Here is a 21,863-nt window from a genome sequence, read left to right on the forward strand (position 1 = left end):
ATGGCTGCTGATGGAGGGGCATGTGACCAAACACATCACTCAGTCTCCTCCATTCACACACACTGCATTTGCCCTAAACTCCCATCAGTACAAGTGCAGATGGTAGGTGCAGTGAATTTGAATGGAGGAGACATCACATGACCCTCCATCAGCGGACATTTTATAGGACCTCTGAGTGGACAGCAAACAGACTTGGAAAACAAGGGGGTATACCTTATGGTATATAGAAAGTGGCACAACATTTTAACAAAGACTATCTAGTAAGTGACATATAATCATCTTGCAGACACATTGGTCAACAGTAACCAGAAAGTGGCCAAACCCTTTAACTGCTATGCAAGGAACTGGAAGCTCCATATCAAGAGAGAGAAAGAGAGAGCGTTCAGTTCCCTATAATGATATAATACAAATATAATTAGCACAGAATGTTAGACCTAAAACCATTGGGCCTCCTTCATCAAAAAAGGGTCTGATTGCCCACAGCAACCAAGCCATCCACAATGTTTACTGCCCCATTAAAACTTTTGGAAAACGCGAAACAGAGGGCAAGATAAGAATAGTAGATAACTATAAATATCCAATGTAAAGTACTAAATGCAATCTATTGAAATTATGTATTTGAATTGTTACCTTCAGTTGGTCCCTCAGTGACAACTCCTGTGAGGGTTCTTAAAGGGGCAAGCACCTGGGGTAATATGGATTGTAAAGGAACTGGCTTGAATTCAGCTGGCTGAAAAACCAAAGTAGAGTCAAAGGCAATCTGTTGGAGTTCGGCTTCTTCTGCTTTCTTAGCCCCTATTGAGAATGTCAGTATTCCTGCTCTTTTAAGGTTTATTGACGCATCTCTAATGTCATCACTTGATTTCCCACCAGTTATGACAACCAGGAGCTGTGGGATTCCTTCATCCACACGGCTTCCAGCAGATGCAGTAAAGAAATTTCTCTGGACATTGCTCAAAGCAGCACCGGTATTTAGTGGGGTGGTATTCACAAGCCTCATTTTTTTCAAATGTGCAACTACATCTTTCTTAGCATCAAAAGTGTTCAGGTAGAATTCAGGCTTCACATCTCTGCCGTACTGGGCCAATCCCACTCTAATAAGATCAAGACCAACTTCCAGCCTGTTAACTATCTTTACAATGAATTCACGGATTGCAGAAAAGCCTGGCCCTCCTAAATCACTGGAACCATCCATCAGGAACACTATATCTCTCTTGTTGACTTCCGTAACTGGGGGGAAAAAAACAGATGCAACATATATTAATATAAATAAATAAAAAAAGAATTAGGAGATTCAACAATTTATTCATATATTAATAAATGACATTTCTTTAATACATTTTTATTGTTTGAATGACTCCTTTTACAAGCAGAAATACAGATGTGTCCTTCCTTACCGTTCCTCTTGGTGCAAGATGTTCATGTTTAAAAAACAGCATGATTTTCTGATACTCTGTCAGGAGACGTGTATGCTAAAGTTGCCACCACCCAGTGGTTGTAATGTGCCTTACAGTCTGTCAAGGTTTATTCCAGCATGTTGCCTATTATATTGAATTTCTATTGTGAGAAATTGAAGTCCTTAAAGGGATTATCCCACAGAAAATGATCCTATTTCCTCTGCACAAAATAGGTGATACATACTAGATCACAAGGGGTCTGACCAGTGGAAACCCCCATGTTCCCGGGAGTGAACATCTCTCTGAATGGAGCCATAGTGTACATGTCATTCCACTGCTCCATTTATGTTTATGGGACTTCAGTTTTGGCAGCTTTCTGTCAATCCTATAGAAAAATCAACACAGTTGTAAACCTCGATGCCTACTGCTTCCCTATTCAGAGAGGTTACTCAGGGATCCCTCATTCTCGTGATGGGGGGATGGGGGCAACAGCTGGACCCCTCGCAATCCCAAATGTATCATCTATCCTATAGATATGCTGTAATTTTCTTGAAAAAAAAACACTTTAAGGCTAATTTCACATTTGCAGCACAGCTCTCCAGTAGGTTGTTCCAGCAGAGAACAGTCTGCCGCAGCTCTCCGGATCTGGAATTCCCAGATGTTGACAGAAGGCATGGCTAAAACGTTGGAGATCCGACCACTACCCAGCAAATATGCTGGGATTTGGCTGGTCAAAAAACACTACACGCAACGTTTTTTGTCTGGTCAATTTCCCAACATTCTATGCCGGAACAGCCTGCCAGAGCTGTGCCACCAATGTGAAAGTTACTGAAGCTAATTCAAGGAAATTTACGGGTGGACACAACATTTATATTTAGGTTTTACAGAAGTTAATTTTTGTTGCTCAATTCCTCTTGTATAACTATATTGTATATACTGACCCACATATACCAGTAGTGTAATACCAGTAGTATTTTGCACTAATGCCATTAAAGAGGGTAACTGGTGGATTTAAAAGATTTGTCTAATATGAACAACTATTTTCCACCACCTATTGTGTATCTACTGTACTCACTGGCATTCCCCTACAATATATATAACCGATTGAAGGAGTAAGATGAATAAAGTATATTTTAATTCAAAGAATATATACTACAGTAGTACAAAAATAACTCAATTTTATTATGAAAATCACAAAAAAGACACATGATCAGCACTGGTCACAAATAAGACAATACACACAGTACATATTAAAAACCAAGTGAACCGATGGTGGGCTGCCAATACATATCTCCAAGGTAAAGTGCAAGTGCATAATTGTACCCAATTGGTCATCAATAGTGGGCATATAGTATCCACAAGCTGTAGCTACTGGATACTAGAGATATCCACATTGTATATATGTCAGAGTTTGCCACAAGCCGGTGTAAGGATATACACCAAGTTTGTCAAAGCTGAGGCAATAACAATAATCACAATTGTATTTGACACATGATGGAAAAGATATATATATACTGACCAATTGATTTGAATGTATCGTGCAGCAGTACCACCGGTCCACTCCCCAACGCACGTTTTGCGTACAGCTTTTTCAAGGGGTAGTGGACCGGTGGTACTGCTGCACGATACATTCAAATCAATTGGTCAGTATATATATATCTTTTCCATCATGTGTCAAATACAATTGTGATTATTGTTATTGCCTCAGCTTTGACAAACTTGGTGTATATCCTTACACCGGCTTGTGGCAAACTCTGACATATATACAATGTGGATATCTCTAGTATCCAGTAGCTACAGCTTGTGGATACTATATGCCCACTATTGATGACCAATTGGGTACAATTATGCACTTGCACTTTACCTTGGAGATATGTATTGGCAGCCCACCATCGGTTCACTTGGTTTTTAATATGTACTGTAACCTGTGTGTATTGTCTTATTTGTGACCAGTGCTGATCATGTGTCTTTTTTGTGATTTTCATAATAAAATTGAGTTATTTTTGTACTACTGTAGTATATATTCTTTGAATTAAAATATACTTTATTCATCTTACTCCTTCAATCGGTTATATATATTCTAATTAGGGGTAAGCCCGTAATTTTGTTAGGGCTATATATAGGTATTCCCCTACAATAGTCCCTAGAACTTTTTGCATGGTTTATGGTAATATGGTGCCATCTCCACCCAACTTCCAGACAAAACTTAATTGGGCCCCTTTCATGATCTCAAAAATATATGCAGGCATCTTCCCCCATTCCCAATGGACAGGCGACCACACACAAGCAGCTATTTTACACTATAGTGAACAGGAGATACTGAATGGGTCGGAAGAGTAAAGTGTATTTTCCATTCATTTTGGAGTGTGAAAGTGCACCGAGATTGCTCCTCCTGGAATAAGCACTGGGCAGCCTCATTCTCTGTATTAGTAGAGTTTTCTATATGTAGCCCAAAGCTAATATATGTATATATATATATATATAAGTGTGGTGAAAAAAGAAAGCTGTTTATTCACCCAGTAGTGACGCGACGTTTCGGCTCCAACATGAAGCCTTTCTCAAGCCAAGCTTGAGAAAGGCTTCATGTTGGAGCCGAAACGTCGCGTCACTGCTGGGTGAATAAACAGCTTTCTTTTTTCACCACACTGGAGTCCTGCTCTATTTTTTTTTTCTATTATCCAAGCTTTTCCTATTGGAGCTTGGGTGCAATGCCTCTCAAGATCACGGACCAGGAGCCAATAAAAAAGAGGCAGCACTGGAAAATCAAGTGTAGAAAAGGTAGACTCCTTTATTCACCAGTGTTTATGCAACGTTTTAGCTCAACTAAATGGAGCCTTTGTCAAGTAATGTGCCATGTGCCAAACAATATATGTATATACACTTGTGTCAGTAATCACATCAAGTGGATAATAAATCAATTAAATATCAAATACAGTATAATTATATCACAAAAAGTGTTTAACCATCATGTCATCATACATCTCTCCATATCCCAGTGGAATAAATGTACACCAATACTACAGTAGTGCTAATCTTAACACTTACCTGTATCAAGATTAGCACTACTGTATTATTGGTGTACAATTATTCCACTGGGATATGGAGATATGCATGATGACATTTTGGTTAATTTAAAGGGAACCTGTCATCAACTTTAGGCTGCCCATACTAACCGCAGCATAAAGTACAGACAGGTGGAAAAGAGTCACGGCCACCTGAGAAGAGTCATGGTTATTCATAAATTCATGCTCTCCTGCCCACCTGCTGAGTCTTCTACCTAGTTTTCTTCCTTTCTCTCTAGGAGAGAACTGCCAATCATCAGCAGATGGACGGGAGAGCAGGAGATTATGGATAACCAGGACTCTTCTCAGGTAGATCTGACTCTTTTCCAGGCCTGTGCTGCAATTATTATGATGCTGGTTCTCAGCAACCACTTACTTTTAGCTCATGAGCGACACACCGCTGAGATCGGCATTTCTGTCACTATTGTATGCTGATGACAGGTTCCCTTTAAACACTTTTTGTGATATAATTATACGCAATATTATTACTGTATTTTGACAATTGATTGATTATCCACTTGATGTGATTACAGACACAAGTATATATATATATATATATATATATATATATACAGTACAGACCAAAAGTTTGGACACACCTTCTCATTCAAAGAGTTTTCTTTATTTCCATGACTATGAAGGCATCAAAACTATGAATTAACACATGTGGAATTATATACATAATAAACAAGTGTGAAACAACTGAAAATATGTCATATTCTAGGTTCTTCAAAGTAGCCACCTTTTGCTTTGATTACTGCTTTGCACACTCTTGGCATTCTCTTGATGAGCTTCAAGAGGTAGTCACCTGAAATGGTCTTCCAACAGTCTTGAAGGAGTTCCCAGAGATGCTTAGCACTTGTTGACCCTTTTGCCTTCACTCTGCTGTCCAGCTCACCCCAAACCATCTCTATTGGGTTCAGGTCCGGTGACTGTGGAGGCCATGTCATCTGGCGCAGCACCCCATCACTCTCCTTCATGGTCAAATAGCCCTTACTTTCAAAGTTTTCCCAATTTTTCGGCTGACTGACTGACCTTCATTTCTTAAAGTAATGATGGCCACTCGTTTTTCTTTACTTAGCTGCTTTTTTCTTGCCATAATACAAATTCTAAAAGTCTATTCAGTAGGACTATCAGCTGTGTATCCACCTGACTTCTCCTCAACGCAACTGATGGTCCCAACCCCATTTATAAGGCAAGAAATCCCACTTATTAAACCTGACAGGGCACACCTGTGAAGTGAAAACCATTTCAGGTGACTACCTCTTGAAGCTCATCAAGAGAATGCCAAGAGTGTGCAAAGCAGTAATCAAAGCAAAAGGTGGCTACTTTGAAGAACCTAGAATATGACATATTTTCAGTTGTTGTTTAACATTTGTTTGTTATGTATATAATTCCACATGTGTTAATTCATAGTTTTGATGCCTTCAGTGTGAATCTACAATTTTCATAGTGATGAAAATAAAGAAAACTCTTTGAATGAGAAGGTGTGTCCAAACTTTTGGTCTGTACTGTATCTATATATATTGTTTGGCACATGCCACATTGCTTGACAAAGGCTCCATTGAGTTGAGCTGAAATGTTGCAGTGCTGCCTCTTTTTCTCCATAATATAGGAATGTACAGTGAGATATGGGTGGAGGGGGAGCGGAGAAGGAAGCCGTCTCATCCAAACTCACTCCGCTGTGCCCTGTACCCTTAGCAGTTTAAGTGGCTCCCATTACACTAACTTTAATGTTTAGCTCAGCTTCTACTGTTTCCCCTAGCTCTGGACGGCCACTCCTGCTGCATTCAGCGCACACAGCGATTTTGCTAGCAAGCACAAGGGCATCCATGCTTATTGTTCCTGTGCCAAGCAATTCCTTCTACCAAGTACATTTCGTGAGAATGGATATTTATGTATATAGATTGCAATCGTTGTCCTGGGACAAGAACTCTGCTCTTAAGTGTATGCACTTTCTATTACAGTCACTGTCCTCGGATGATCTATCTACTAGTATAGCATATACTCCTATTACATTTGAAATATTGCTTTATACAGTTTTTTTTATGTACACGTCACTTATGGGCCTCACATTTTACTACCTTGATTTTACCATATTCTAGGACTCAAGATGCATCTACCAAAATGTCACCAGACATCCTACATACCTTCTGTTATAATAGTTGGGGGCTGCAAGACTATGGTCCTTTGAGCTACCCCAGCAATGTATGGAACAATTTGATCCTCCAGTTGACTTATAGCCTGGAACTGAGGTGTAGTAAATACAAAGCTGCCATCAGTTGCAATCTGTTGCAAGTCGCTGTTGTCTGCCCTTGCGACGCCAATGCCAAATGTGATGACACTGTTAAGTTTCAAAGCATTGGCGGCTTCTCTTAAATCATCACTTGATGGACTACCAGTGATCACCACCAGTGACTGTGGAACTCCTTGATCCCTTCGGCTGCCACCAGCTGCGCTAAACAACTGTTCCACCACATATTCAACAGCAGCCCCCATATTTGCCTCTTCTCCACCAGAAAACTTCAGGTTCTTCATGGCGTTAATAAGGTTGCTTTTGGTAGTATGCTCATCCAAAGTGAACTCTATTTTGACATCATCACTAAACTGCACCACTCCCACTTGCATCCGGCTCCTTCCAACCTCCAACCGCTTTTCCACATAATTCACCAAAAAGTCACGAATGCTGTTGAATCCCGTGCGTCCAACATTGTTTGAGCCATCAATGAGGAAAACCAAATCAGCTGAGTCTGGTTTTAATGATGGAACAGGGGCAGTGTATGAGGAGTTAGATGACAAGAGGTGAAAAACGTGAAAGAAAAAAACAAAAACAAAAAAATAGGAAGATGATAGAGGAGAAAGAAATGCAAAACGTGACAGTGTTAATTTAAGTGCAGTGGTACCATGCAGATGTATCGTGTATACATGTTTCTCTGAAACCGCACTAAGAAACATGATGCAATGAATGCAAGGGACATTTACTGTAGGTGCCCCCACTTCTGGACCCTCTATGCTGTGTATTGAGACACTGGGATCATATACTGTACATAGTTTTCACAATTTCCCATGTCACGTAAGTGACAAATAGAATTATTAGATTTTATGGGTCATGTACTAATGCAGAAACTTGCCAAAATTTAGCTTTTAGGTGGAAAGCATGTCCCTTACTACATTGCTGTCTAATTATGATCTGCCGCCATCAGCCAACCGCAGAAGAGCATGGGGACGAGCGATCGCTCCTCCTCATGTTGCAGAGGAGATGCTGCATGTAATAGCGGTGGTCTCCACAGCAAGCAGCCGATTGTTGGGAGGGAAAGATTCCCTCCCGACAATCGTGTGCATGATCAGGGTTGTCTACTACACCCTTAACTTGGAATGCGTGCCAAAGGTTTAGCATTCACCCTTCAAGGCACAATACAACATCTTCTCATACAAGTCAGGGGACTTATACGCTGCTGATCTTTTATGCCAACTTGTGGCGGTGCTGTATCTAAGTCATTGGGGGGTCATTTATCTTCCCGCTACGCTAGTTTTCCGGCATAAAAAAAGTTTAATATCGCAAATTTTTGTGTGAAAGTGGCATGCTTACACCACGCTTGCCGCTCTCCAAAAAGGGACGGAGCCATCAGCCCTGGTAGATATATTATAATTTACGCCAGATTTCCAGTGTGAATGATGACCAAAATCTAAGCCAGCTACGAGCTGGCGTAGATCTCATTCTATGTGCATGAACTGCCGGAGGGTGCACTTAATTTAAGATGAGGCCTGCTCCTCATCATAGATTAAGAGTATCTTCTGGTGGCTCATAGGGGGATATCAAGACTGGCAAAATGCTGTTCTTGATAAATGACCTCCATTGTGCCTAAATCTTTTACTAAAGATGGGCACAAGCAGAACTTTGGGGTAGATTTATCAAACCCCCTGAATCTGATTTGCGGAGTAACAAAAGCCCTGTTTTGAGCAAACATTTGTGACTTTTTTCTCCTTCTCCACCACGCTTGTCACTTTTGTGGGTAGGGCATGGATGGGAAGGAGTGGGGCCTAAGAGGACCAGCACAGGTAACATCTGAAATCTATGCCAGCTGGCAAAAATTTCAGATTGTGGTGCATGGATCTGCCGAGATGCACCAAAATTATACAGAGGTGTGCATCTCTTAATACTTTTGGTGCATCTCATACTTTTGCTAACTATATCAAGACTGGTGTTGCAAAAGCAACTCTTGATAAATCTCCCCTTTTGACTTTTGGATGGTAAATGCATTACCGGTGGTATATTTTTCTGCTATATAGATTACAAAATATACATTTCTGCATTAGTAAATGGCCCAGTATCTTGTAACAGGTAGAGTACATTATGGTCTTGTGTGCAGGATTATTACTATATATGACACCCAGAGAATAACAATGCAATTAATAATGAAATATCCCTTACATCCACTGCACAAAATAACATTTCATTACATGATAGCAACATTTAAAATCAGCGTTCTGCATTCTGTTTGGATAGGAGCTGCCAGAGGAGTCTGACAAAGCATTGAGCATCTGACATGACAGAGGGGTCCATTAAAGGATTCTGTTCTGGCCATAAAGTTACTAGAAAAATATATACATGTATCCATGCAGTTACTTCAGTTATCGAGTTGCACTAAAACAATGGTGTTCAGTATGATCACCAAACCTTTCACGTTTTCGTTTGTGTTGGTGACAAAAAAATTCTTGACTTAAAGTCCAGAAACTATGGACATATAGTAAGATGTCTTCTTCCCTTTTCTTCTTAGAAAAGTGATATCAATCAATGCCAGGTGAGTCCTGGAGTTGATCCTCACTACCCTACTTTTTAGACTATTGTATCTGCCAGATTTTAAAAATAAAAGTTGGAAAGGTTCTGGTAAAACCCACCTAACATACTTAACAAGCAAGGTTTTAGAGGTTTTTTTCAGGAGTAGAATATTGATGATGTACCTTCAGTATAGGTCATGTTCATAGGATCCAGCTCACAGGTCTCTCACAGATCATCTGTTGGAAGAGGCCATGGCGCTCAGCCGAGCACTGTGGCCTCTTTATGCCAGTGGCCTCTTACTATGCCAGTGATGTCACATTGATCGGTCACACGGCCTATGTGCAGCTCAGTACCATTCAAGTGAATGCGCCTGATCTGCAATACCAAGCACAGCCATTATACACTGTACAGAGCTGTTTAGTATGTTGTGAGCGGATCAGGTCCTGGGTGCCAGGGGTCAGACCCCTACAAGTCAGGTATTGATGACCTTTCCTGACAATAACTTATCAGTATTGTACGCCTGCATAATTTCTTTAAATGTGAAATTACATCATGGGTTGTCTCCTGTCCCGATTCCTGACCTTTTGTTGGCTTCTCTATAACTCTCAGCTGCATTGTTGGGCTATTACTCAACCCTGAAGAAGGGCTTCTAAGTGAAATGAGAAAATGCTTTGCTGGCTCCTTCCCTAGAGTTGCATGTTTTTTAGATATTTTAGGGTCTCTTTATATCAGCCACTCAATGTCAGTGGTAGATCTGGGAAGCAATTATTCAAACAAGTAATGCAGAATCATGTTAAGGCATTTATGACGATACCAGTGATGACCAGACATGTTCCAAGCCCTACACAGCAACCCACACGCTCATCATTTTACTTTATACAGCATTTATGTTAGAGATAAAACATTTCAAGGGGACCATTGGCCAATGTACGTATACCTAATTGTACTGCTACTAGAAGTGTGTGGTGTTCATCTTGTTCTGTAGGGATTACTACATGTATAGCAGTGTATATTTCCTTCCTTTAACCAGAGGTTTAATAATCATACTGATAACACATGATTAACCATAGTTCATGTTTTAAAAGGGTTGTGCCATTAAAAATATTCTACAGTTTTCAAACCAGCTCCTGGATCGGAGTTATTCAATAGAATGTATCTGTATCTTCAGGTTGACGCACATGCTCAGTTATATCCTTCAACTGCCACCAGCTGCAGCAGACAGGACAAACCCTCTGAAAAAAGCCATGCCACCTGAGCTACCAGCTTGAAATAAATCTGGAGCAATGAATTGGGAGATCTCTAGATCCATGTGAGGTACAGAGCTGGTTCTATCTTTGTTTAAAAGAGGTTGTAATGTACTATATGATGTCTGATTTTCATTTTTACATTAATCATGGAATAACCCCTTTAACCAGAGGTTTAGCAATCTTACTGATAAGACATTATTCACCTATGGTTCATGTTTTAATGCAACTTTTTTAGCATCAAAGACTATATTTAGCTTTTGAGAAGTAAAAATCTTAGTATTCTGAGAACTCTCTTGTGGCTTCATGTTAAGATTTATCTTGGCACAACTCATATTTTTAACTGCTATTGTTTTTTTTTTTTTGCTGCTGGAAAATGCTGTTCATTTATATAAAATGTGTGTGGTAAGTAACTTCAGAGCATGAAGTCAAGATGCGTTGCCTCTGGGTAGTCTTTGGACTGGATATGTAGAGTCATCACTGTATAAAATACATAAACAACATTTAAACACTTTCGAGTGGCTGGAATTTCATACTGATCTCATGAAGTATTATGAAAAATAACCCAATTGCGCAAAATAGTCAATATTTATAATATGCAATAAAACATAGAAAAATCTATCTTTTTACCAATTCCAGCCTTTCGATAATCTTTAGACAATGTGCTCCACGTGGTGAGCATGCATCTAACATATTCAGATAGCATGTCTTGTGTAAGTGAAAGGTATGATTGGACACAAGTAGTTTGGAACATGTGTACCTCAGCAATTATATAGTTGGCCTAAATGCTGTCTATGCTACCTCATGAATTGTATAATTTCTATGGCAATTAAGTGTGAAGCTTCATAGAATTATAAATTCAATAAGAGGTCAAATAAGTACATGCTGCTTCAGTCATGACCTTGAAACTTGTCTTCTAACTTCAGGACTTTCACGATTGTATGTTCCAAAACATTATTTAATGTGTGTAAAGAAAATGGGTGGTAACTGTCTGAGAATGTCCTTGAGACCATGTAGTTGAGATTATGTCATTTATGGAATTCTCTGCACCCCATGCCAGAGTGCTGTTCTTTGAGTTAATTACCTTTTTCAGTAGACATCGTAACGCCCATCTTTATTCTGCTCTCATGTTTGTGGACACATTTGTTGTCCACAAATCTACAGATGCTTTGGCCAATAAGAGTCCATGACCAGGGTGTAACTATAGAATGTGCAGAGGTGGTGGTCTTGAGGCCCAAAAGGTCCCTCTTGTATTGGTACAGCTTATGCATTGGGGCCCAGGAACTTCACATTTATATTTTATCCATCTAAGGCTCTGTTCGTAACTATGTTGGAGGCCACATTTGGAGCCTTCATAGGAGATACAGTTATATTTGCCAGAAAAATATAGCACTACATGATTTTATATGGTGACAGACAGACCCCGTAATTTTTTTTTTTTCCGGCTCCTGTGGTGGAGCAGAAGATAGAAAATGCCACCAGAATAGTGAACAGCGCCTAATAGATACAATGGTGGAGATTTATCAAAACTGGTGTAAAGGAAAACTAGCTTAGTTGCCCGTAGCAACCAATCAGATTAATCCTTTCATTTTCCAAATGAGCTGTGAAAAATGAAAGGTGGAATCTGATTGGTTGCTATGAGCAATTAAGCTAGTTTTCCTTTACACCAGTTTTGATAAATCGTTTTCACCCAGTCTTGAAATTGCTTATCTGAGCTGGTGGCCCTCACTGCTTGCACTGAGAAGTCTAAACTGTAATTGGTCAATCATTTCTAATACAAGCCATGTCTCGATCAGAAATATAAATGTAATGTGGGTGATTATAGCTAAAAGGTCTGACCATGAATTGATGTAAAATATTAGAAGTTAGAACCATGTAGGTTTCATTAAAGGGGTTCTCCGGGATTCAGTATGCTTATAGAAAAGCAGATAGCCTAATTAAAACTTAACTCTTAATGACAGTCTAGATAGTTTGATTTCCTGAAGTCATAAGTGTTGCTGGAATAAATTAGTGAATGAAGCATTGTTTTCCTGCCAACAACCTATATATTGAGAATAGAAGTTTGTTCAGCACTCAGATAAAATCCATCATACGTTATTTAGTCTAGAGGCATATTGATATGTTTCAAGTCTAAATAACGTATGACGGATTTTATCTGAGTCCTGAACAAACTTCTATTTTCCGGATATCATCTGGGAGCCAGCCCTGTGTTCATGCACCAATATAGTGGATGGACGTGAGCTGATTCAATTTGGATCATTTGAATGAACTATATTGCTTAGACAGGGTCTGCTATGCTAAGGGGTTTTCTCAGATTTTTTAAACTACTGTGAGCACCGATGCCTCTTTAAACAGCTGATCTGTGGGGGTCTTGGGTGACGGACCACCACCGATCTGATACTGATGACCTATCCAGATGATAGATCATCAATTAAAAAATCTCTGAAAACCCCTTTGATCTAGGAAAGCTTGCTGCCCACCCTCCCATAAATAACTAGCTATCCTTATCGTTAATAGACCCTATGCGTTTCATTTAGTCTGTGTATTAGCTAGCCTTTGAAAGAGGGAACATTTCATTAGTACTTACCCCTCTGTCATGCAACCTTTTTCCCGCAATCTCAGCTGTGATCATGTAACCGCTCGACTGGCTGCGGCAGTGGTGGACTTGCCACAAACCTTACAGGGAAATTTCCAGGTGGGCCGATGCCCACTGGAAGTTTTTGGGGATATACTTTGTGCTGCTGGCAGTATTTTGTGATGGACTGTCGTATTTCACTCTGTTGAGGTGGTATAATGTGACACAATATGGTATTGCTGGCCACTAAAAAACGGGGCCACTTTTAGTATTTTTTTCCAGGGCCACTTTAAGTTCCCAGTCTGCCCCTAGGCTGCGTGGTCTTCTTCTAAAGTCTCCACTGGAGGTTCCCATTGCATCCTGTTCAGCTGGATGTGTATTATGTAAGACACAGGAGCATATCTGGTTAAGACTTCAGCGGAAAAGCCCTCAGACAGTCAAGCAGTCATGTTATGGCAGCCGAGATTGCGGAAAATGACAGACACAGGCTAGCTAATCCACAGAATTAAGGTAAAGCATGGAGAACCCCTTTAAGAATGTGATTCAGATGATGAGCAGCTGACATATTTTAATTAATTTGAAGGAACAGTCTTTGGAAGCACGACTATGTGAAGGTAGGTTCAGTTTTTTGGAACAGGATTTCAGGCCGATTTTCCTGCAGGTTTTTCAGTCAAAGCCAGAAGTGAATCCAGTAGAAAAGAGCATAAGTCCTTCCTTTATATATCCAGTTCCTTTTGAATCCTCTTCTGGCTTTAGCTGAAAAGCCTCCAAAACACTCCAGTCAACCTACCCTTTCTTAGCTGAATAATAGCATAGACTGTTATATAAAATGGCCAATATAATACAGTAAAATCCCCTGAGATGGAAAATGTTATACATATTGTGATATGGCTGTGTTATCATTGTGTGTATATTTGTTAATTTATGGCTTTGTGATTTGATTTTTTTTTTGTGATGATTTGATTTTTTTAATGAAGTGCCATGTCTACTTCTAACTTACCTTATTTTTCCACATGACAAATCTGATTACTTTACACCTACCGTCTAGCTGTTGTGCATCCATCCGGTGGATCGCTGAGAACACAAGGCACAAAAAAGCCAATAGTGGCAAGACCCGATGTTCCTTCATTTTGACCATGGGGGGTAAGTAAGCACCAGATATTCAAACTGTAAAAAATAATAATAATGGTAATGTGTTAATTCAAACATGTTTGTGTTATTTCATGTATCATTACAATGTACTTTCACTAATGATAGGAAACCCATTGTTATAGGAACCAAGCCAGCACTTGTCAATATACTACAGACGTGGACAAAATTGTTGGTACCCTTTGGTCAATGAAAGAAAAAGTCACAATGGTCACAGAAATAACTTTAATCTGACAAAAGTAATAATAAATTAAAATTCTATAAATGTTAACCAATGAAAGTCAGACATTGTTTTTCAACCATGCTTCAACAGAATTATGTAAAAAAATAAACTCATGAAACAGGCATGGACAAAAATGATGGTACCCCTAGAAAACACAGAACATAATGTGACCAAAGGGACATGTTAATTCAAGGTGTGTCCACTAATTAGCATCACAGGTGTCTACAACCTTGTAATCAGCCATTGGGCCTATATATATGGCTCCAGGTAATCACTGTGTTGTTTGGTGATATGGTGTGTACCACACTCGACATGGACCAGAGGAAGCAAAGGAAAGAGCTGTCTCAAGAGATCAGAAAGAAAATTATAGACAAGCATGTTAAAGGTAAAGGCTATAAGACCATCTCCAAGCAACTAGATGTTCCTGTGAGTACAGTTGCACATATTATTCATAAGTTTAAGATCCATGGGACTGTAGCCAACCTCCCTGGACGTGGCCGCAGGAGGAAAATTGATGACAAATCTAAGAGACGGATAATCCGAATGGTAACAAAAGAGCCTAGAAAGACTTCTAAAGAGATTCAAGGTGAACTTCATGCTCAAGGAACATCAGTGTCAGATCGCACCATCCGTCGTTGTTTGAGCCAAAGTGGACTACATGGGAGACGACCAAGGAGGACACCATTGTTGAAAACGAATCATAAAAAAGCAAGACTGGAATATGCCAAACTACATGTTGACAAGCCACAAAGCTTCTGGGAGAATGTCCTGTGGACAGATGAGACAAAAATCGAAGTTTTTGCCAAGGCACATCAGCTGTATGTTCACAGACGAAAAAATGAAGCATATCAAGAAAAGAACACTGTCCCTACTGTGAAACATGGAGGAGGCTCTGTTATGTTCTGGGGCTGCTTTGCTGCGTCTGGCACAGGGTGTCTTGAATCTGTGCAGGGTACAATGAAATCTCAAGACTATCAAGGAATTCTAGAGAGAAATGTACTAGCCAGTGTCAGAAAGCTTGGTCTCAGTCGCAGGTCATGGGTCTTGCAACAGGACAATGACCCAAAACACACCGCTAAAAACACCCAAGAATGGCTAAGAGGAAAAAATTGGACTATTCTAAAGTGGCCTTCTATGAGCCCTGACCTCAATCCTATTGAGCATCTTTGGAAGGAGCTGAAACATGCAGTCTGGAAAAGGCACCCTTCAAACCGGACACAACTGGAGCAGTTTGCTCATGAGGAGTGGGCCAAAATACCTGCTGAGAGGTGCAGATGTCTCATTGACAGTTACAGGAAGCGTTTGATTGCAGTGATTGCCTCAAAAGGTTGCGCAACAAAATATTAAGTTAGGGGTACCATCATTTTTGTCCATGCCTGTTTCATGAGTTTATTTTTTTACATAATTCTGTTGAAGCATGGTTGAAAAACAATGTCTGACTTTCATTGGTTAACATTTCTAGAATTTTAATTTATTATTACTTTTGTCAGATTAAAGTTATTTCTGTGACCATTGTGACTTTTTCTTTCATTGACCAAAGGGTACCAACAATTTTGTCCACGTCTGTATATACCCGTAAGGAAAATTCTAAGCAGGGCCTTACTGTGTCTAACTCTATTTAAAGTTAGACAATATCATTTACATTTTTAGATGATAGTTTTAAATTGAACCAATGGTGAGATTTGTTTGTCTAGGATTTGGAAAAGCAGAAGTTAGGGTAAAAAGCTATATTTTTCCAGTAATGTAAGCAACATTCTCCTTTCTTGCTAAAGCCTATTGTATTAATTGCTTTAGTACTATAATACTTGCTTATCCAAAAACATGGCTACCCACATGCTATTAGTAATAACAATATTTTAGAGGGGTTTCTCGGAAATATGTGGAGGACCAACCTCTGAGCCCAGACACATTCCCTTGCAAAGTTCCTGAGTGTGGACACATTCCCTTGCATAGTTCCTGAGCCCAGGCATATTCCCTTGCATAGTTCCTGAGCCCAGGCATATTCCCTTGCATAGTTCCTGAGCCCAGACAGATTCCCTTGCATAGTTCCTGAGCCCAGACACATTCCCTTGCATAGTTCCTGAGCCCAGACACATTCCCTTGCATAGGTCCTGAGCCCAGGCATATTCCCTTGCATAGTTCATGAGCCCAGACATATTCCCTTGCATAGTTCCTGAGCCCAGACACATTCTCTTGCATAGTTCCTGAGCCCAGACAGATTCCCTTGCATAGGTCCTGAGCCCAGACACATTCCCTTGCATAGGTCCTGAGCCCAGACACATTCCCTTGCATAGGCCCTCAGCCCAGCCACATTCCTTTGCCCAGCACTTCTTTGTCTGCTACACTAGTGAATGGGTCACAAAAGTCCATCCAACCCTGGAGATTCTTCACTTTTCTAATCATATTGCTGGCCATATAGTCTACACAGATGTTGGCTGGCGGTCGTGCATGCATGTGTCTTGAGCAAGAAGAGGATAGAAAGCCATTGCCAGACACCTCTGGCAGAAGCTTATCTACTTGAGAACAAAAACATTGGGCATGCTGAAATCCAACTTCACAAATTGTCCAGTGGGATTCTTTTATAAGACATAAGAATCTGTCCATTGAACATGGGGTTTATTCTACAGGCAGCATGTTTAAAAGCTGAAGGAGAAGATTGATATATAGTTCTGTGGGGAAAACATTAGTATAACTTGTATTTTATTCATTTAAATCCCTGCTCTTTCTATGCTTAGGAGTCCGGTGGGCGGTCCTACTAAGTGATTGACCGCTACCTCTGTATGTCCTCTGTCTAGATCATACAGATTATATGTCATATATCAATCTGCTCAGCTATTCCTGCTCTATAACATGATGCTAGTGGACTGGAAATAATTTTCATGATGGCAGGTTCCCTTTAATTTAACCTAAAAGTGGTTATCCAATCCTAAAAAAAGCTCCCCCATATGCCCCCCACACTGAATATACTTACCCCGCTCCCCGCTCCCTGCACCACTCCTGGTCCCCGCACAGCCGCTGCTGCTTCTCCTCGTGCCCAGATGAAAACATCCGGGGGGAGGGGGCAGCCAATAGCAGACGGGGACAGGGACCAGCCTCCCTAGCATCATGGGTGACACAAGAGAGGCTCGTCCCCGTCCCTGCCTGCCATTGGCTTCCTCCTCCCAACACTGGATGTCTTCATCCGGGCACGGGGAGAAGGAGCATCGGTGGTGCGGGGACCAGAAGCGGCGCAGGGCTCGGCATATGGGGGGCTTTTTTTAGGATTGGATAAACCCTTTAATACAAATGCTTGACATTTATAATACCTAACAGTAATACAAACATAAATCATCCATATAGTAACCTGTCTACGCTACGTGGTGAGTTAAGACTGTCTTGCTGACGTCAATTAGTTAAGCCGCCTAATTCTTTTGGCCACAGATCTGCCACATGTTCACTCAGCGGGTAACTGGAGCCTTCCAGAAAAGGAAGATTTTGTTTATACCTAACACATGCTAAAAATGTCTGCATATGTATAAAAAGTCATAAACACCTGGTATTAATTAGAGGAATATAAAGTATTGAATGGAAGACTGACTGTTACTAAGCTCCTAATATCTATGAGTAATAGCACATGCTGGACATATCAGGCCAGAGACAGAAGAAGGTGGTTTAAAATCAGATACTTAGAATAAGTAATAAATAAGTAATATGGATTTATGTCAGTAGTTAGCATCAGCGATGACATACCAAACACAAACCTCCATCTCTCACTAAGTCTTCTGCTGTTTTCCAGGAGCATAATATTGATGAACTATCCTCAGTCCCTAACTCACTACACCCACGGCAATCAGCTGATTGAAGAGGCCACGGCTCACCATTGAGCCCTGCTAGGCCAGTGATCTCATACTCATCAGTCACTTGGCCAATGTGCAGCTCAGTCCCATTGAAATGAATGGGGCCGAGCTGCGATACCTTCGGACTGCAGCAATGATTTAATGCTGTGAGTGCAGCAGTGATATGCCATATACCGCTGCAGCAAATCACTGGCCTCAGGGGTCTTGTGCTATACACCACTGAGGTCAGTGATTGGCTGCAGCAGTATACGGCATATCACTGCTGCACTCAAAGCATCACATCATGGCTGTTGCCCGGCAGAGTGGAAGGAGCAGCGGCACTAGATTGAATAATTGGAACTCGGACAACCCGTTTAAACCTATGAAGTGTAAACTTAGCACAGGCTAGTTTCATGTAGCCACAATATTACTGCATTTGAATCTTTTTGTCATGGCCACAAAGCTTTGAAATCTAACTTAGATTAATATGGAACCCTATGGCAATCAGCAGAACCGCAGGAAGCCGTTCAGGTCTTGTGGCCCTAATAGAAGGTTAAAATACTGTTACGGCATTATTACAACCATCTGATATCAGCCTAAGAGAGTCTTGAAAATAAAATAAAAAGTTTAGTAGAGTAGCAGAATGCCCTTGCCCTCTGGTTTGTCTCGGAGCTTTGTTACAGGTTTTCCTTTTTTTTCTATGGTAAAAACTTCAATATACAAAACTGATGAAAATTTTAAAAGGTATTTATCGCAAAGTGCCAACACAGCAATTTAACCCGAATACCAATATAGTATATCTTCCATGTACTTTATCACTTAGCTATAATAGCTTAATAGCCTACATTTAGTGCGCTGCCTGTGCTGTTCATAGTGCGTCCTGTGCTGATGAATGGCAGGAAAAGTCTAAAGCATATTGGTACGCCAGAGACTTTTTCCAAGGCGCGGGTGCCCACAGAGAGGGCTCTGAGTGCCGCCTCTGGCACTCGTGCCAAAGGTTCGCCATCACTGCTCTATAGGCACCCTACAACACTTCCCAATCTCAACCGCTAACCACTCGTATTGTAACTTGTATCATAACTTGACAACTGGAATTCCATCATAATTTAAGGCCAGTAGAAATGGAAGATATTCCATGAAGACTTCATATCCTCCTGATTAACTGAGGTGTTTCTGACATGGACGTGTCATAGTGACAAAAATGCAGTAGGAGTAAATGTGTTCTTCCACAAGTGCCATGGCTCTGGCGAGTCACTTTGCCTTGTTCCTTGCCTCTGTGCCAGGATATGACATTACCTCAACCTACTCATCCGCCAACGCAAACCATTCACACGTCTCAAAATTAGAAATGTCTTCATATTGTTGGGACTGTGGGCCTGCTTTCCATATGGACATCTAATTTACAGCCCTTGGAAAATACAATTAATGGCTGGTATGTGTCATTAAAAGCATATGCTATCCGCCTGCCCAAGAATGTCCTTGTAAAGTAACTGTAAGGAGCCAAGTACAGTATGAACTAAATTAGTTAATAAAAAGTTGCATATGGAATTTTTGACTCTAGGCTTACGTCCTGCATTTTATGGAACAGAAATGGATCCAGTTGATGAATGGGGGTTTAAAACTTCAGAGAAGATATGAAATATTGTTGGAGAGTCGTACCAAGAGTCTTAGAACATCACAGTTTTTGGGATAGTTAAAGGACAAGTCCAGTGTTTCCCACTGTAATTATTGGAAACTTTTTTCAGTCTCCACAATAATTATCCCGATGACCTGTTGGCTAAGAAGCAGCCACAAATGTGTCCAAGTCCCTTGCTAGCATGATAGGATGTGACTCATGGGTGACACATAGTCTTGCTACATCAAGCATTGTCAGTGGTATTAACTGCAATAGCACATATCCAGCTCCATACACCAGAGCAAGGTAGAGGGCAGCCGGGATCTAACACTTAGCCATGATTTTGTGGGATATTTATTTATTGAGTGTGTTAGTACCTATGTATTTTAAATAATATAGCTGTGGAGGGTACACACCAACTTTACTTGACCCCTTAACCAGTATATCCTACTACTCGAGTAGTAGAGTAGTAGTACTTGAGAAATTGGATACGGAGTGCCTTTAGGGTATGTTCAAATGGGTTGGAATAAAATCTGAACCTTAATGTCAAGCGGACCCTCAGATATCTGCTGCGGATGTGGATCCACACAAGGAATAGCTTAATTGTCACTCTATGGGGCTAAGCCTCTGCTCTTCCATGGAGAGTCTGCAGAAATAGGTACCGTAGCACGCTACTTATTTCCACTGTATAGTTTTTCCACAGTGGTGCCAAGAATGCACACAGAAATGTTATGATGCATGTATGTAGGATAGTCGAAACCCCATTAACATCGATGGAACTCACATTGATGTGGCTAGATTTCATGCATGTCTATCCATGTCAAATCAGGCGTGACCATAGCCTTGGAGATATCTGAAAAAGGGCCACCTAAAAAGATTATTTGTTTTCAATGACATTCAGACTCTCAATTTTCCAAGTTATGATATAGGATAAGAGGCAGAACCAGGTTGGAGCCAGTGCCTTTGACCTTTTCAACAAACATAAATCACCACTTTTTGGTCTAGATGAGAACCTGCTATTAATCTCTTTTAGCAAAAATAGGGTTAGGCTACTTTCACACCTGTGGCACGGAGATCCGGCCGCCTGACCCAGCAGAGAATGCCGAGAATCAATAGGACACAAACTTAAGCATGCAGCGTTTTGTGTCCGGCCAATTCTGGGCATTTCTGCTGGACCCCATTATACTTAAAGGGGTCCTCTCACTTCAATAAGTGTCATTTATCATGTAGAGAAAGTTAACACAAGGCACTTACTAATGTACTGTGATTGTCCATATTGCTTCCTTTGCTGGCTGGATTAATTTTTCCATCACATTATACACTGCTCCTTTCCATGGTTAGAGACCACCCTGCTATCCATCAGTGGTGGTCGTGCTTGCACACTATAGGAAAAAGTGTCAGCCTCTCTGGTGGCAGAGAACACGGGCGCGCACATAGGCTAGTGCTTTTTCCTATAGTGAGCAAGCACGACCACCACTGATGGATTGCAGGGTGGTCTGTAACCATTAAAACTAGCAGAGTATAATGTGACAGAAAAATGAATTCTGCCAGCAAAGGAAGCAACATGGATAATAACAATACATTAGTAAGTGCCTTGTATTAACTTTCTCTACTTGATAAATGCCACTTACTGAAGTGAGACAACCCCTTTAATGGGGCTGGCGGGCATTGGGGTTGCATACAGCAGTGCCGGATCAGGAGAATTCTGTCAGGCTGTTCACTGCCGGAATACACACCAGGTGTGAAAGTAGCCTCAAAGTGCTTGGTTTTCTGGAGGTCACAGCTGGTGATGGAGACATTGAAATGACAGAGCTACATAGTGGCTATTGCCTGTACATTTTTAGCCTACTAATTCTTTCAGTTTTTTTGTGACGCTCCCAAATAAAAACCATCTGCAGATAAGAGACAGAAGAAATTAAATCTTAATTTCTTCTTCTGACCACAGGATCCCTCAATGAATAAACAAAGATTAAATTCTACTGCTTTGTTAAATGCATTTAGAC

At 40.7% G+C, this 21,863-nt stretch overlaps 1 protein-coding gene across 6 annotated transcripts in view; it reads right to left on the reverse strand.

Moving 5' to 3' along the window:
* Positions 1 to 21,863, reverse strand: part of COL6A3 (collagen type VI alpha 3 chain) — a 110,016-nt gene that overhangs the window by 65,267 nt on the left and 22,886 nt on the right. For 5 of the 6 annotated variants that reach the window (XM_044304867.1, XM_044304864.1, XM_044304866.1 and 2 more), the window contains exons 2-4: positions 14,100 to 14,225; positions 6,610 to 7,209; positions 631 to 1,230 (exon numbers count right to left, since the gene is read on the reverse strand). In XM_044304867.1, coding sequence (XP_044160802.1) covers positions 631 to 1,230; positions 6,610 to 7,209; positions 14,100 to 14,196 — 1,297 coding nt within the window. In that variant the 5' untranslated portion in view covers positions 14,197 to 14,225. The remainder of the gene's footprint in view (positions 1 to 630; positions 1,231 to 6,609; positions 7,210 to 14,099; positions 14,226 to 21,863) is intronic. The other variant, XM_044304868.1, reaches the window with a different exon arrangement.

This window comes from Bufo gargarizans, chromosome 8 (assembly GCF_014858855.1).
Source record: "Bufo gargarizans isolate SCDJY-AF-19 chromosome 8, ASM1485885v1, whole genome shotgun sequence".
NCBI classification, from domain to species: Eukaryota; Metazoa; Chordata; class Amphibia; order Anura; family Bufonidae; genus Bufo; species Bufo gargarizans.